General features: G+C 40.7%; 1 protein-coding gene across 12 annotated transcripts in view; it reads right to left on the bottom strand.

Annotated features, from left to right (window-relative positions):
• Positions 1-16,629, bottom strand: part of Slc8a1 (solute carrier family 8 member A1) — a 375,206-nt gene that overhangs the window by 289,977 nt on the left and 68,600 nt on the right. For all 12 annotated transcript variants that reach the window (XM_052746397.1, XM_052746402.1, XM_052746400.1 and 9 more), the window contains exon 2: positions 5,695-7,524. In XM_052746397.1, coding sequence (XP_052602357.1) covers positions 5,695-7,493 — 1,799 coding nt within the window. In that variant the 5' untranslated portion in view covers positions 7,494-7,524. The remainder of the gene's footprint in view (positions 1-5,694; positions 7,525-16,629) is intronic.

The raw sequence follows: 16,629 nt of genomic DNA on the forward strand, positions 1-16,629 counted from the left end.
AATGAGATTACACCACCATGTACAGCAATCTGGTTACATGGTAAAGAAATTCTTTGTACCTAATCAACTTAAGCTCTTAGCAATATGAAATTATAATTCGTAAATGTTTTGCCTATGACCAAATCCTATTTTTATAATAGTTATAAATTCACAAAACATACATATTCACACCAGCATCTTGTATAGTTATAATTTAGGCTTACATCTGGGATTGGCTCTAAAAAGGATAAATGTTCTAGTCTGAGAGGATAATCCACTAATGCAGAAAGTCACTGAGGTGCTCAAATTATTCCATCTAAATTTATTACATTAGTAAATGACCTATGAAAAAATAACCACAAATAAATTAACCCATTCTTTCAATAGTCTGAATGCAGGAGATAAAATTACTCTGTTAAAAGTAAATTCTTCAGAACATGCCAGATTAAAGTCAGTGCATGTTAATTGTTCTTGTGTAAAGATATCTATTGCAGTATTTTTTTTTTTTTGTCATTTCCAAATTGCTGGCATACACCTGTTGGTCTGTTTGGATCCTATCAGGTTTTCTTGATATCTTTGCTTTAGCTGACTTATTACATATGGAGGTCTTAATGTATTACTTATTGTTTTTAGTCTCAAAACTGAATCAGCAGCCGGGCGGTGGTGGCGCACGCCTTAATCCCAGCACTCGGGAGGCAGAGCCAGGCGGATCTCTGTGAGTTCAAGGCCAGCTTGGGCTACCAAGTGAGTTCCAGGACAGGCGCAAAGCTACACAGAGAAACCCTGTCTCGAAAAACCAAAAAAAAAAAAAAAAAAAAAACTGAATCAGCATCTCATATATTTTGGTTTATATCCCATGGAATCCCACACAGCAAGGTAATAATACTGGCAATATAAACAACTAAAAGCAAAGTTTTTATCTTTCTTGACATGCAATAATAGTAAGAATGGTAGAAGTAGAAGAAATAATAATAAGAATAATGTATAACTTATATAATATTAATGTTTCTTTTCTAATCTGTATTCAAAATGTATGTAAAGATTTATTTTTGGAGTGCTGTATTTCCTAAAATGTCATGAATATTACTTAGAATTAATAAAGTTATACACAATACCTAAAAATTTAATAATAAATTAAACTGGATAAACTCATCATTTATTACACTATATTATGTCTCAAAGGGCCCATAAAATGATATGCCAAGCTATATGCTAAGTAAATATTCCAACCATTTTTGTTTTCTCAGTTCAGCATTTTATTTATATATATAAATAAATATAAAACAATAAACATCTTAATCTCTTAAATTATCTTCCAAAATGGTATTATTATTGGGCCACCACTAAGTAATTAAATTTGATTTGTATCTACATTAATTAATTAACCTTAACATTTCCCAGAACAGTTAAGCTAATAATAGATTTTGGAAGACCAGATTGTATTTTGTTATAATTATTTCCACTCAACTAGCATCATTAGAGAATAACCATCAGCCGCATTTTACATGTGTGGGTATCATCTCTCGACCACAAATCATACCAGTGCATTTTTTATTTATTTTTTTTTCATTAGCTATTAACATTAGACAGAATTCCCTACTGAAAGTTAAGATTGCTTGGCATGGGCTTACACCAGCATTGACTGAGCTTATACAAAAGCATGTGCTTTTAATTACGTCCCTTAAGTGGATTTTTATAATACAGTTTTAAGAGTTTTCTTGATAATACATTTTATTAGATACTATACTAACAATTATTACTTATCAGTATTTATACCCAACTATATATTTGATCTTAGAAAAGGTTAATATGAAACAACTCAAGTCATTTATATATGAATATGAATGACTAGGTACAAACATTATTCCATTAAATATTCAAATGCCATCTTCAACACTTAAAAGCAAGACAAAGGATTGGGAGATCTAAGTGTTCTGACTGCAAATAAAAATGTTGGTACTTAGAGTTGAAGAGAGGGCTCAGTTGGCAAAAGGTCTGCCACACAAGCATGCAGACGTAAGGTTGGATCCCTAGCAGCATGTAAAAAGAAAAGAAATGGTGGTGCACATCTGCAACTCCAGCACTAAGAAGCCAGAAAAGAGACTCCTTGGAGCTCATTTTACAGCCAGACTGGCCAGTTGGTGAGCTCCAGGTTCAGTGAGAGAGTCTGTCTCAAAAAATAGAGTGCAGGAAGACCAACATTAACATCTGGCATCCACAAGCATATGCATACACATGCAGATGCACCCACATGCGCACGCGCGCGCGCGCGCGCGCGCACACACACACACACACACACACACACACACAAAGTTGATGCATTTCCAATAAAAAACTACTAAATGCTGAGATAACAACATAATGTTAGACTGAATTATGTTCTCAGAACTGTTCTACATTTATGTAGATGTGGCTCCACATAATTAAAACACCATTGCTGTTATTACGACACTCCATATCTACATTTAAAACCTTTATCCATAGAAAAGCAATGTTCAAAAGGAACAGACGATGATTAAGATATCTTTAGTTCTAGAAATCAAACAATCAATAAAAGTATACTGCCTCTGTCTTTACCGATGATCAGCTTGGACCCTATTTCAACCATGGTTAATGGACCCATGAAATTAGATAACCTTTAAGTCTAAGCTTTGCTATGAATCTCTTTATGGTGCCTTGGAAAGAATAATAAATTCAGGCTTTGTGCACAGCATTAAACAAACAAAAAACATTTTTCAAAGCACTCAATGAAACGGCCTTGTGTCAACAGCCCCGTCTGTGTACTGTAGGTTTAAAAGAAAGCCATCTCTCAAAACCAGGTTTGCAATTGCATAAGCGAGAAACTCACCCTTAACAACAACCTAGGTTGAGTGCACACATCCAACTCCATGACATGATGAGGAAGTCCCTTTGCTCCGGATCTGACATGTGGACCTAGCTTTGGAGAACATCGTCTAAGGAAAGGAGATCCATTACAAAAAGAAGACAAGAAAATACTAGTATTTCTAAACTGCTGGGAAGCCAGCACAGCTACATATATATAGTAATGCTTTTATTTCCTATGTTTCATTTAAGTTCTTGGTGCTTAGCTCGAGGCTAAGTCTTAGTCACCCAAAGGGATGTGTGGAGCCAACATGCCTACTCAGCACCTGCAAATTCCTGGTAGCAATGAAATGCTACAAAGTCACGCTAAAACCTTTTTAAGATTAAAGTGCTTAGAATGTAAGGCCATACTTTCATTCTACTTATAAAAAATGCCTTTCCATTTTTAACATTTCTCCTTTCACTATAAATAATATAATCCAGTAAGGATTTTATACACTAGTGGTTGATATATAAAATCGAGGGACTGGAGAGAGAGAGAGAGAGAGAGAGAGAGAGAGAGAGAGAGAGAGAGAGAGAGAGAGAGAGAGAGATGTAGGCCCCTTAGGACCTGAATCTGTAAAAATTCAGCTGGGTGATGAGCAGTTGTGAACAGAGCACCTAGGAAGTGGAGACAGGTGAATCCGTGGGCACATGCTTGCTGTCCATCCAACTGGTCTAAGAGTACCTTAACCAGTGAACCACAGATGAGTGAAAGACTGTCCCAGAAAACTAGATAGAATGCTTCTGAAGAATGACACCCATGGCTGGCCTCTGTCCTCCACACACACAAGTGCATATGCACACACACACACACACACACACACACACACACACACACACACTGAAAGGTACGAATTCTTATGAAGGTTCACCAGTTCCACCAATTCTTACAGATTTTCAAAGGAAACATCAATTTGTAAAGATGGAGTTTGTCATAGCCCTGCCTTAGCAAGAGTAAAATCAATTGAATTGAATGAATGTTTTCAGTGAATCTTGGCAGAATATTATTCCATCAAATCACTGTCAGTCAGAACTTTTGAGACCTTCTTCTACTTATGCCACCAAACTGAAGATTGCTTATCTATGGCTTGGTAAAAACTTCAGGTAACAGAGTCAATGGAGCAAGCTTAACTCCAGAAAGTATGGAGAAAGATGCTTTCTCCTAATGCTTTTCCCTTAAGAGAAAGCATCTTGTGTCAAACAAATGAACAAAACACTCACCAGCTTTGGCATAGTTAAGGGTTACCTTTGGAGTTCATTAAAATTCTATAGGGATTACGAATGCTGTCTATAACTGAAGTTATTAGAAAATTTAGTGGGGGAGAAACAGCAAGTGGAAAAATAAAACAGACGTGTGCTAATGTGGACATGATCATAGTCAATACAAGTCCCTGGAAGAGGTTTTTCTTGAGTGTATAAGATATCAATTTGCTACCATAGTCTATTTCCATAAAATGCATTTACCAATAAAATATATCTCAGTAGGTAGAATCTTAGCAACATAAAATAGATACTAATTCAAACACCACCCACCTCCATACACTACAAGATGATGAGCATAACCCCTCATTTCTTTAATTTCAATATGTAATTGAATGCAAGGACCACTTATTTCTATTGTACAACATCAAAGAAACCTAAGGACCCCAGAAAGCCCTATCAGGGAAATCTAACCCCCTCTACCCATCCCCATATTTTTGCTTTCTTTTTTGCAGACTCTGTAGTAGGGATGTCATTCTTGTTGAACACACACTCACTGTTCGAATTCGTTACCTGCTAGCAGCACAAACTTGAACCAGTTTTAGAATTCACTGCATGGAACATATTTTTCTTTCCTTAGTTTCCTAAATTGCCAGTGCTTTGATCAACACTGTTATTCATTATAAGGTCCTTGGATGTACTGTAGATACTACCATGTCCTCTCTTTTGTCCTTCCCTTCCTTCATTTTTAATCCTGTCCTCGTCACGGCTTACTCTGGAGGGCTGAATACAAAACTGTCTCCTAGGCTAGGCAGGAGACCGTGCTCCCTCAATAGCAGCTCTTGATAGAACCATCATTTCATAATTGGCGACTCAGTGTTACCACAAGGCAGCATGACAAGGCAAAGCATTAATAAAGAAGAGGAAAGCGTCAATCATTTTCACCTCTTCATCTCTGTCCCACTCCTCATCTAGGAGAACGCTTGGTAGGAATCTTATTTCTGTCTCTGTTGTGTATCACTAGGGTAAAAAGGTTTGCATAATCACATAAAATAAAGCCAGATGAGGGAAATAAATAAGTAAATTGGAATCCCCTTGAAGAAGCAGGACTGATCATACGTCATAATTCAACATTAGCCTACAAGTATCATACACATATGCGTTATCATACACAATATCGAATAAAAGTTATAGAAACATTCAGTCAACCCTGGGAGCTGAGATATTCTCAGAGGTGTTTCATTTTTGGTCTTTTCCAGATTTGTACACAGCAATGGAGTTAGCAAGTTTTGTGATGTATTAGACATCTGTTTTCGGGATCTATGTGCTATGTATACACATATGTCCTCTACAGGATTCATAACAGAACAAAAATTTTCAACTCATCTCAAGTAATCTACTAGATTGTGTTACACATTTTATCATGCTCTACAATGTATACAAAATATATAAAAGGGCAAAAGTAAGAAAACGAAATTAAGATCTTATGTGTTTTGCATATTGAAAAGAAACACCTATGAGAGATCTGTTTTTTGAAAGTACTATTACTTAATAACTGTGGTTTTTTGAATTCCATTTGTTAAAACAGTGGATGTTCACATGCATAAAACTATTTACACACATACACATACACACACATAAGTAACTTACACAATTTCATCGTTCTGGAATTCGAGCTCTCCACAGGTGTCCTCAAAGTCCTCTCCTCCACCTCGGGCCGTCCCTTCAATGGTTTTATAGGGAACGATAACATTTCCTCGTGCTCCAGATGTTCTCAAAACCTTCACCTCCATGATGCCGATGCTCTCACTCACGTGAGTCACTGGTTCCTCAAATGTAAAGATGCCTGCATGGTCATCATCAAAAATGGTTACAGTTGCCGTGCAGGGTGACCCAAGACAAGCAAGGGAAGAAATATGATTGGCTTCCAGGATGCCATCTTCTGAAGCCTCAGAAGAGACTCTGACATTGCTCAGATGCACAAGGAAGTTTTCATCCTCTTCAAAGATGTCATCATCAATGATGCCGACTCTGATCTCCTTCTGGGTCTCCCCAGGTTTGAAGACCACAGTCCCTTCGGTGAATTCATAATCAGACCCAGCATTGGCTGTACCATCTTCCGTTCTGAAGTCAACTAACACAGTGTTGGTCAAGTCGCCCCCTCTGCGGATAATGGTGAGAGCCACAGTACCACAGTTCTCTAGACATTGGTATGTCCCTTGTTCAAAGAAGACCTTGCTGACTGGGTCATTTTCAGACCCTTCTGTGTTGACCTCATGCATGCTGACAGCCTTCCTTGCTTGGTCAGCTGCATGCCTCTTCAAAATGTTGCCAGCTCCAGTCATCAGGCGCGTAGCTTGAATCCGGTAAAAAGCTCGGCTTTTTTGCTGCTGACTTAGGACTTGATAGTTGGCTAATTCTATTAATTGCTCGATTTCTTTCTCTGGATGCTTCTGCTTAAGTTCCTTCAGAATCCTTGCCATCTCACGCCTCGCTTCCTCATCGTCTTGGTCCCTCTCATCGACTTCCAGAACCAGCGCACCATCTAAGAAATTGTCAACGTGAGAGTTGACCACTTTCCCATCCATTTCAATTTCGGTTTTGGAAGCTGGTCTGTCTCCTTCGTGTTCAATAATCATCCCCCTCTGCTTGCCGGCCCTATACCGCTTGTAGACATACTTGTAAAAGAGAAGCCGCCTGTCTGCTACCCAAGCGAACACAACACAGATGGGAAAGAAGAAGAACGTAAGTAACCCTTCCCAGACCTCCACAACACCAGGAGAGATGACGGACAGAATTATATAAAGCCAGGTATAGGCGAAGATGCTCCAGGCTGCTGTCACAAAGAACACACGCAAATGCTTAATCTTCCTTGTCTCTCCATCGGGGACCACATAGACACAAAGTGCAATGATGATAAACATGTTGAAGGCAGCACTTCCCACAATGGTGCTGGGACCGAGGTCCCCCGCCGTGAAGTTATGGCCACAGACTTCAATGACTGACAGGAGAATCTCAGGAGCCGAAGATCCCAGAGCCATCAAGGTCAGGTTTGACACAGTCTCATTCCAGATCCTTACCGTAGTCTTGGAGGTCTCTCCGTTGGGTTTCTTTATGGTTATTTCCTTTTCTTGAGATGTGATGACTTCTATAGAGGACATGAATCGGTCGGCAATGATAGAAACTCCGAGAAACATGTAGACCATGGCCACAAAGTACACAGTGGCTCTAGCAATTTTATCCCCAAAAGATGGGTCTTGGGGCTCCCAAATGGGCAGAATCACCCCTTTCTTACAGTAATAGGAGCCAGTACATTCAGTGGTTTCATTTCCTCCTGTTTCCGACTCTGTCTCCGCAGTTATACGGTCAACATGGGAAAACACGAGAGCCACCATAGCTACCAAACGAAAGCCCATTGAAAGAGTCGGCGAGAGATGTAATCGCAGCATGTTGTACAATGTGGCTTCCAAACGTTCCAACCTAACAGTGAAAAACGGAAGTAGGAGGGGGAAGGAAAGAAATCACATAATTAGTACCTAATCATCATTAATAACTTGTTTGTATTAGTATATGGTTGGCCATCACAAAATCTCTGGGGAATCATTATTCTAAGAACCCACCAGTGACTAAACACTCTCCTGTAAAATTTACAGTTCAATCTCTCTGTTTGTGGATTGTCTACGTATAGTCCCATTTACCAAGCAAAACACACAATTAACTTCCTGGAAATGACAAGTCCCATTACAGTGTAGCTCTATGGAGCACACACTGGTGCATACTAACAGTCAACAATAAACCAAAAGCAAAACTTTTGAAGCATTACGTGATTTCTTCCTTGTTGCTCAAGTGGATTTTCTTTTACATTTGAGTTAGTACATTATCTTTGGAAACTATTTCATTGACAAAACCACCTTATTAAGATTCTCATCTTGAAACTCAGATTCTGAAAAAAAAAAATCTTCTGACTACAAGGCATGTTGATTATCTTAAATTTTGGAGTACACCTTTATTGTGTTTTGTAAAATCACATCCCACTGCTCCAAGCTTCCTTGGAAACAGAGAAATCTTCAAGCTTGCTGGCAATCAAAACTCAGAAGTATTTGTTCTTGTGAGGGAGAATATTCCTCTGAAAATGCAGTATCCCCACATTTTAGGTACAGGTTTTACAAGCATACTTTCATTAGAGCACCCGTTCCCCTCAATTTCAGCAAGTGGGATCTCTTGATAGATTGTCAGATGATCACATGGCTTTTCAAGCACAGCTCTCCACATCTGGACATACAGCCTGCTTTGGAAGAAGCCGGCATTGTGCAACAGGAACAAGAGATAACCAGGCCTGGACTGAGCTGTGTGGAAGAGCCTGGAAGGCTGTGAATCAGCCACGAAATATTCCTTCTCAGTGTCAATGTCATACTTTCCATGGTCATTCCAAAACACACATTCATTCTATAACGGGCTCAAGTGACCAAAAAAAAAAAAAAAAAACCCAAAAACACAGGAGTAATGGTTCCACCTAAATTAGCTCACATAGCATAACAACTGTGGCCACAAAGTATACATATGATGAAGAGTTCTTGGCAGTTAAGGAGGTGGCAATAAGTCACTGAGCAAGACAAACAATGGTAAAAGTGAAGTTGTCAGCTGGGCCACCAAGGTCCTAAATTCACCCACTGGCTCATGCAAAACTCAGCTGAAACTTTGTATCATCTCTGCCTCCAGGGCCTGGGATTTGGGGCAAACGCAAGAGAAGGTCTCTAACAGTCATCCGGAATGGCTCAGGGAAGGACCATTTATGGCATTCACAAAGCATGGATAGAAAAGAAGTCCTAGTCGGAACTCTGTGTCACCTGTGGACACTTCATTTAAAGTCAGTGTGCCTGTAAGCAACTCCACTTTTGCCTATGTTTTCTGACCCATGTGTGTTACGGATGGCTGGTGAAGAAACCCACAGCAAGGCCCAAGAGAATCCCTTGCCCAGCATGTAGCAGCAGACTCCTTGGATCCTACTGTAGCCAGAAGTCCCTTCTAGCTCATAACTGATGAGGTTTTTTTTTTTTTTTTTTTTTGGTTTTTCGAGACAGGGTTTCTCTGTGTAGCTTTGCGCCTTTCCTGGAACTCACTTGGTAGTCCAGGCTGGCCTCGAACTCACAGAGATCCGCCTGGCTCTGCCTCCCGAGTGCTGGGATTAAAGGCGTGCGCCACCACCGCCCGGCCGTGATGAGTTTTTTTTTAAACATTTCTTCCACACTAAAGAAGACCTGGTTGTGACATCAGACATCTAATTTAAATAAAAGGCTGATATATATATATATATATATATATATGTATATGTATATGTATATGTATATGTATATGTATATGTATTCAAAGCATGCAAAAGTTCCTAATCAGTCTGTCCATATGTTTAGTCATTGCAGATCTTGTGTGGATTGGAGAATCTTTGCCTACAATGAAGTGACATTCAGCCAGCTAGCAAGAGGAGTGAAAGATCTAATTGCAACTTGTGGATCCACTTAGGCCACAAACATTTGTTTAATATGAATTTCACAATCATGTCTTCTTTCTGTCCTGAGGATTCACAAGAGACTAAAACACGAATCTCCATCTTCATTCATTCATTTTCTGATGCAGAGGTAACAAAGAAATTAAAAAAAAACAAATACTGGCTATTAAAATGTGTCATACTGGAGCAGAGAAGAATTAATTTAAGAACAGCCTGCTTGTATACTGATGTGTATACAAAAAAGGCATACCTGGTTTTATATTAGGTGCTCAAAGATGAGGTAATATTTGAGAAAAGTCCAAAGGGAAGAAAGAGATCAAGCCCTGTAGATACCTACTTGAGGAGGATTCCAGCCAACTTCAAATGGTAAAGGTCCTAATAATAACAATACTTGGCTCAGTGTGTCTAGAACCACAGAGATACCAGTAGGGTAAAAGCAGTGAATCAGACAGATAGGACTCTGGAGTATGGAGGTATTGGCCTTGATAGAAATGGAAATAGATCCTCTCCAAATTACTGTCAAATCTAGCACTCCACTTTCCATACTTCAGTCAGTATGAACTTCTACAAAGCAAAGAAGATATTCTCAACCACCTTAAAATTCCTTATTGGTTTTCTCTTGCTTATTTCCCTGTAGACAGTGACTAAATGCCTAGGGTCTGCTGAAGACCTTTTAGGATCTGATCTATCTGAGTTCCAGGATGTAGTTTTTCCTGCTTGCTGAAAAGACAACACTGGCTTATCTCTGAGCTATTATGGACTGTTTTCTGTGCCCCAGACTAGCCATTTTTTCCTACTGAGCTTCATATTTTTTGAAGCACAGGAGCAACTCATGGACCACTTCCTGAGACTAAGACTTTCCATATATAAACAGTGTTGTAAACATCATGCTGTTATTTATATGTATCAATTATTTATAATAGTTACAAAAAACCACTTCTGTGTTATACCCTGCTAGTGTTAAGGTTTCCATGACAACCTAGGCAACTAGCACCCCTCTGGAACTTTTTGGTACCCTGACAATTGCTCTATGTTAAAATGGGCTAAATGAAGCTTAGTCAGGTTAACTCCACATGGAAAATATAACTCTATTTCAGAGTGGGTTAACTGAGGCATAGGCAGGTTAGTACTTGGTGAAAGTCATACATAGTGAACTCTTAAATGAAGATTAAACCCAGATGTGGTTTAAAAAGTAATATCATTATCTTCTCCTTGATAGTAAATAAAGCACTAGTTGACAACAGTGGTATTTCTGCTTGAACTAGCCCTGCAGAAAACCCCTTGGAGTAAGGGGGACTGAATTAGCATCAGTCTCCTGGAAGGTTCCCAGCAGCCTGGATTTTCCTCCTATGGATTAGACACTGAAGCAGACAAGCATCAAGGACAGCACAAGAGCTGGCATGTTCCTAGAGACAGCTGCCCTGCACGCCCTAGCCTTTAAGCAACTGCCTGGCAACCACTTCCTGTGTACACCGTCAGGGCAATCTCAGGTCCGCCAACAGAAAGCTCCGCCCGCCATCCCTGCTGTAGCCCGTATCTGACACTGTTCTTAGCCCGAAGGCTAACGGATGTAGAAAAGGCAGGTGGAGCTGTGCGAATCCATCATCATGATCCGCACCGGCAAAGACAGAGGAGGGGCAGTGAGGGGCTTCGGAGGTGACCTAAAAACATCACAGTGATTTTCAAAAGGGGACAGTTGCAATAATCTGTGAAATCGGCGGTTACAAAACACTGAGGTAACTCGTTGGCAGTGGTGCAGCTGGAAAGGACTCTCTGGACTTCAGTGTCTGTCTCCATTAAATTAATACCAAATGCAAATACTCATTAGGAGGCGAATAGGTGTTATATAGGAGGCAGTTCCTTTCTGGCACCTATTGTCTCCCTTCATCCAGGGTTTTTTTTCTTCATCATTTCACTACTTCTATTTCATCCTCCTTACACACATTGAACACGCTCCCATAGAAATTAAACAGGGAGATAATCTAAGACCACAGAAAAGCAAATATAAATCTTGTTTCCCTCCAGACTTTCTTATATTCTTGCTCAATCTACTGAATGCTAGCACAAGTGTAGGTTGATTATGATGGGTTCAGATCAACTATAGCCAAGGATCACTTAGAAACATCCATTACACCATCCAAAATTGTTCTTAGTATTATGTGAAGACTATCTGAAGTATTTTCTATATACTGCCTATTTTAAATTAAAACAAAACGCCAGTATCACATACAGGTTACAGAGCTGAACGGTAGTGACCGATGACAGTGAAAAGCCAACCAGGTACAGGTAAGCCAGTCACAGATAGAAAAGGAGAAGAGTTACAGGTGTAAGGAACGGAAACATGAGCACATGGATGCTCACCAAACTGCCAAGGTAAAGAGCCTCTACCACAAAGATAAGCAGAGTACTTATTCCCTTTGGAGGCTGTAGCCAGTTTTGACTGTCAAAGAGTACCTGACTCAGAGGAAAGGAATATGCTGGATTCCCACCAGCCCAGCTCACTAGATGGCCTAATCACATTCTGTTGATTGGCAGTTGGTGTTTTTCCAAGGAACTCCTCAACTTGCTTTCCTAGGGACCTGGAATTCCCTTCCATGTTCTTGCTGACCGACCCCTTCAAAGCTAAGCAGTTAATCTATTTCTAAGGCAACAGTAAAGCAAATACAAACCTTTATCTACAGCTGATGCATGGACATCAGAGCTCCTCTAAACACAGAGAGGACAGCAAAGGATGAAGGCTCTTTGGATCTTACCATTCCATCTAGGATGCTAATTACAGCACCTGGTTCCATAGTCCCTCAGTCCACAGCCAGACTTCAGGAAAGGACTCACTCTCCCCAGCCACTCCTGTGCATTAACACCACCATCAAACACACACACACACACACACACACACACACACACACACACACACACACACACTTATCAAATAGAGCAAACAGTGTTTCATCTCTGCTGATGGATAGTGGATAAATTGGAAGGTTTTTGAAAGAGGCAGGCTGTGAGAGGCCAGATGAGGGGCTCGTGACATTCTCTTTGAACTAAGAAAACCAGAGTCAGAATCCCGTCTCGTGTCAGCAAACACCCACTTAAATTGCCCAGCAAAGGAAGCAACTGGGGTAAGGGTTAGGCAATGCAGTCCCCAAAAAGGGAAGAGAGATTTAAGATTTAAGCAAATGAAGACATTACGGAAAAGGTATGTGTCCCACCCACCGGTCCTCCTTTCTATTTCCGTCCATAGCACTTACTACTTTTACATGCTGAATTATTTATTCAATGGTTCTATTTATTGTCATCTTACTCCAGTAGACCTAAACCTTATAGGACCAGAGATTTTTGTTTCTTCTTTTTATTTACTTATTTTTCTTTTTACTGCCCGGGTAAAGAGCCTCTACCACAAAGAAGGAAGCGATTCTTTCCCAGTTCCTAGAGCCACGACTGGTGCACAGAAGACACACAGAACGTATTTACCGGCTGAGCAAAACAATTCTCATGGGCTGATTCATCAAATCTCTGATGCTGTATCAGAATCTGGGAATTGGGCCTGGGCACCTGCACTTAAAAATATTCACTGTGTGAAATGGATGTGCACTCAATACACAGAGGTCAGCAGCAGGATGAAAAGCCAACACCAGTGTCAGCCAGAAGAGAGGAAATCAGCTGTCCAGGCTCACGGCAAAGAATCCCAAGCTGGACAAGCCGGTAGGGTCTGGGGCCCAGGCTTCTCCCCTAGCCTGTGGTTACAGGGTGGTTTGGGGTTTTCCTATCCCGCCTCTGGTTTGCTGACTCAGTCTGCTCTGTTGAGGGCATCGGACACTGTGGACGTACTTAAGGATGCATCTATTCCCTCTCCTTTCAATGTAAGTAAAAAAAAAAAAAAAAAAAAAAACGTATGATCAAACCTCCGCCAACACCCACCAGGCTAGACGTCCCAGAAAAGGGAAAAAAAATCAAATCTAAATATGTTACCTCTGCATGCTAATGTGAACATGTGGGAAGGAAGGAGATACTGAGAAAGAAAGGAAGGGTTCCGACAGACGGCAGAGAAGGACTAGGAGAAACCGCAGTTTGATGATCCGAGGCTCCAGGAGGGTCAGTAGGGATTGATTTCAGAGTCACTACACTTGGGCTGTGTAGCCCATGACATGGTGGCATAATTACACTTATGGCAATGATGGCAATCAAGGCTGAAACCGCTGGCTTAACATGCCACACAAACACACACACACACACACACACACACACACACACACACACACACACACTCAGTTTCCTTTTCTTCATCTCCCTGAGCTTTCTGTCAATAGTGCAAGGAGGTTTGTGTTATCATTCTCATTGTACAAATTTTAAAAACAGTGTAACACATGCTTTATACTAGTCCGTTGCCAAAGGTCATGCAGCCTCAGCTGCTATAACGAGTATTATTTTTTTTTAAACCGGGCACTTGGCATTATATCACAGTGATGTTTGTTTGTCTGTTTCTACAACAGGTTAATAATCCCATTGTTTGGGGACAAAGATCTCTGTATTTAGATACTCCATGTCGAATAACCCCTCAGGCATCCTTCCTTCTCACCTGATTACATGTACGTAAGTTGCTTTATCTCCATGCATTCCGGGTTTTTACCCGTGTCTCCTGCTTCCCCATCCGCTAAGGTGGAGTTTTGTGATTTTGGGGTGGGGGTCATCAGCAAAATCATGCCAGAGACATGCGACAAACTCAAGGGTTGTCACTTTGCTCGGGAGAAACCCAAAGGCTGGCAGAGAGGAAGACAACAAAACTGATAGAGAAGAAAGGGATCGTGGGAACTGGGACAGAATTTTGTCACAACAGAGTAATACTTTATTATTAATAGTTAAAACTTTTTCAAGGATCCCAGCGCAGCTCACAAATTCACTGCCTTTACAGTCGGGACTAATAAAAAGAATTAATAAAGAGGGGAGCAAATAAGAAAGACACCTGATATCGACTTCAGGCAAACACACTCATGGTAGAACTTCAAAGGAAAGAATGCTCCATAAAGAAAGGGATATCCAAAGGAAAATAAGACTCTCTAAAGCACAGAAGCAGGAATAATCCCAAAGGAGCACATGGCATGAAATAACTGCAGAAATCTAGGTCTCTTCAAGTTCAGTTCACCCAGAGAACTAGAGACAGGAAAAAAAAAAAAAAAAACAGGTACCCGGACCCCATCCTCAGATACACGGAAGATAATATCATTGTAACGTTCCTGCTGGCACAGGTAGATTTGAGGTAGTGTGATTCTGGCACTGTTCCTTGAAAAGACCTGGAATAAAGGCCAGGTGGGGAGAGAAGGAAACGCCGAGCAGCGTGCAGAGAGGAGTCTGAGGCACGTGCACCTGCAACAAACACACTCAGAACAATTCAGGAAGTGGAACTCAGCTAGCCTGCATATCCGAGGGCAATTGTGTGCTTCCTACATCATTCCGACGCTAGTGTGGAAAAAAAAATGCGTCACATGGCTTTGCCTCTTACAGACTTCGACCCCCTGGCAGGATTAAAATAGGAAGGCCCTTTGTGTTGCCAAAGAGGTGGAGGACCAGAGGATGAGGGAAAATGGAGTCTAAGAGGCAACCATGGGGGAATCATCAAAGCGGTAGATGAAGGAAGGCACCGAGAAATTTGCAAAGCACCTAATTCACTAGCTTGCTGCACACTAGTTCCCGCCTCTCCAAGCAGAAAAAGGCGGGGACTGCCAGACACTCCAGCAACACCTGACCAAAATCAGGAAGAAAAATGGAAGTTTCCAGATGCGAAGCCTAACGGAGAAGCTGAAATATGCAAGACTATGCACCCTAGAAAGAATCTGAGTAGTGGAGAAATCTTTGCTCTTTAAATTATAGGCATTTCCTGGGTCCTGCCTGTTTCCCCCACTCTTCACTTCAACTCGGGAGTTAACCTGACCTGTGCAGTCGGTCGTCTTACTTTCTACTGGGCCTCCTGGAACTGTGAGTTTTGGCTATAATTCAGTTTCAGAATAAATGATACCAGACCATTTCAAATGCTTTTCTTTCTTCTTCTGTTTTTTTTTTTTAATTCATTTTTTTAAATAAAGAAAATCCGGGTTAAATGTGTGGAGTCTGGTGTATCTAATGCACAGATCCCCTGCTTCATCTCCAAGTGAAACACTTTCTTAGGAGATGGACTTTATCATTGAAAGTGAGGGTTTTTTTTTTCCCCACTGTTTGGTACCAAATCATTATTTATGGGACACTCAGATGCTCCTGAGAAGGGCAGAAGTAGGAAGCAAAAAGAAATATATAAAGTAGGGTATAGATGATACGTTATCATCAAGCTCATACATGCTTCGTGTGGCTCTTTTGTCAATATTCTGTGCTCAGTTTTGGAAAGCTCCTGACAGAATGTTCAGGGCTTGGCCCTGAAACCATGCCCAGATCCACACGGAAGCAGTACGAACGTAAGAGGGAAGTGGGCTTAAAGAGGAACTTGTCAACTCTTATTATTCAACAAAATAAATGGAGTGTCGATGGCCTCTGGGAAAACACATTTTTTTTTTTTACACAAATCCCTGAGCAGTTTATGAAACATACATGCTCTTTTGTACATGGGACACGTGGTGTGTGTGTGTGTGCCCTTCAGACATGTTTATCTTGGAAAAATTGTTTAAATATCCATAGAAGGGTTATGGTTTTAGTGTCGGGAATGATGGTGAAGCTACTTCCCTGTTGCCTTTTGTGACAGGTGAGGATCTGCCGTGAAGCTGACCCTGAGAGGGGATACTGGGAAAGTCAGGAAAAAGTCAATGGAGGGAAAAAAGAAAAGAAAAACAAGACAAAACAGCTAGCCATTTAATCATTTGATTCATAATGGTAATACCTTGCTTCTCAAGCCTTTACTTAAACAAGAATTATTTCACTGATGTTAATGAGTAGTGATCACTCAAATGTCTGTCCATCCATCCATCCATCCATCCATCCATACATACATACATACATACATTCAACAAATACTGGGTGTCTGTAAGGTGTCTAGTAATGTGTAATTCACTGGATCTAAAACCACAAACTAGAGGAATACAATCTCTCTCCCCGTGGAATGT

This window comes from Peromyscus californicus, unplaced genomic scaffold (assembly GCF_007827085.1).
Source record: "Peromyscus californicus insignis strain IS unplaced genomic scaffold, ASM782708v3 Scaffold_1__1_contigs__length_55948999, whole genome shotgun sequence".
NCBI lineage: Eukaryota > Metazoa > Chordata > Mammalia > Rodentia > Cricetidae > Peromyscus > Peromyscus californicus.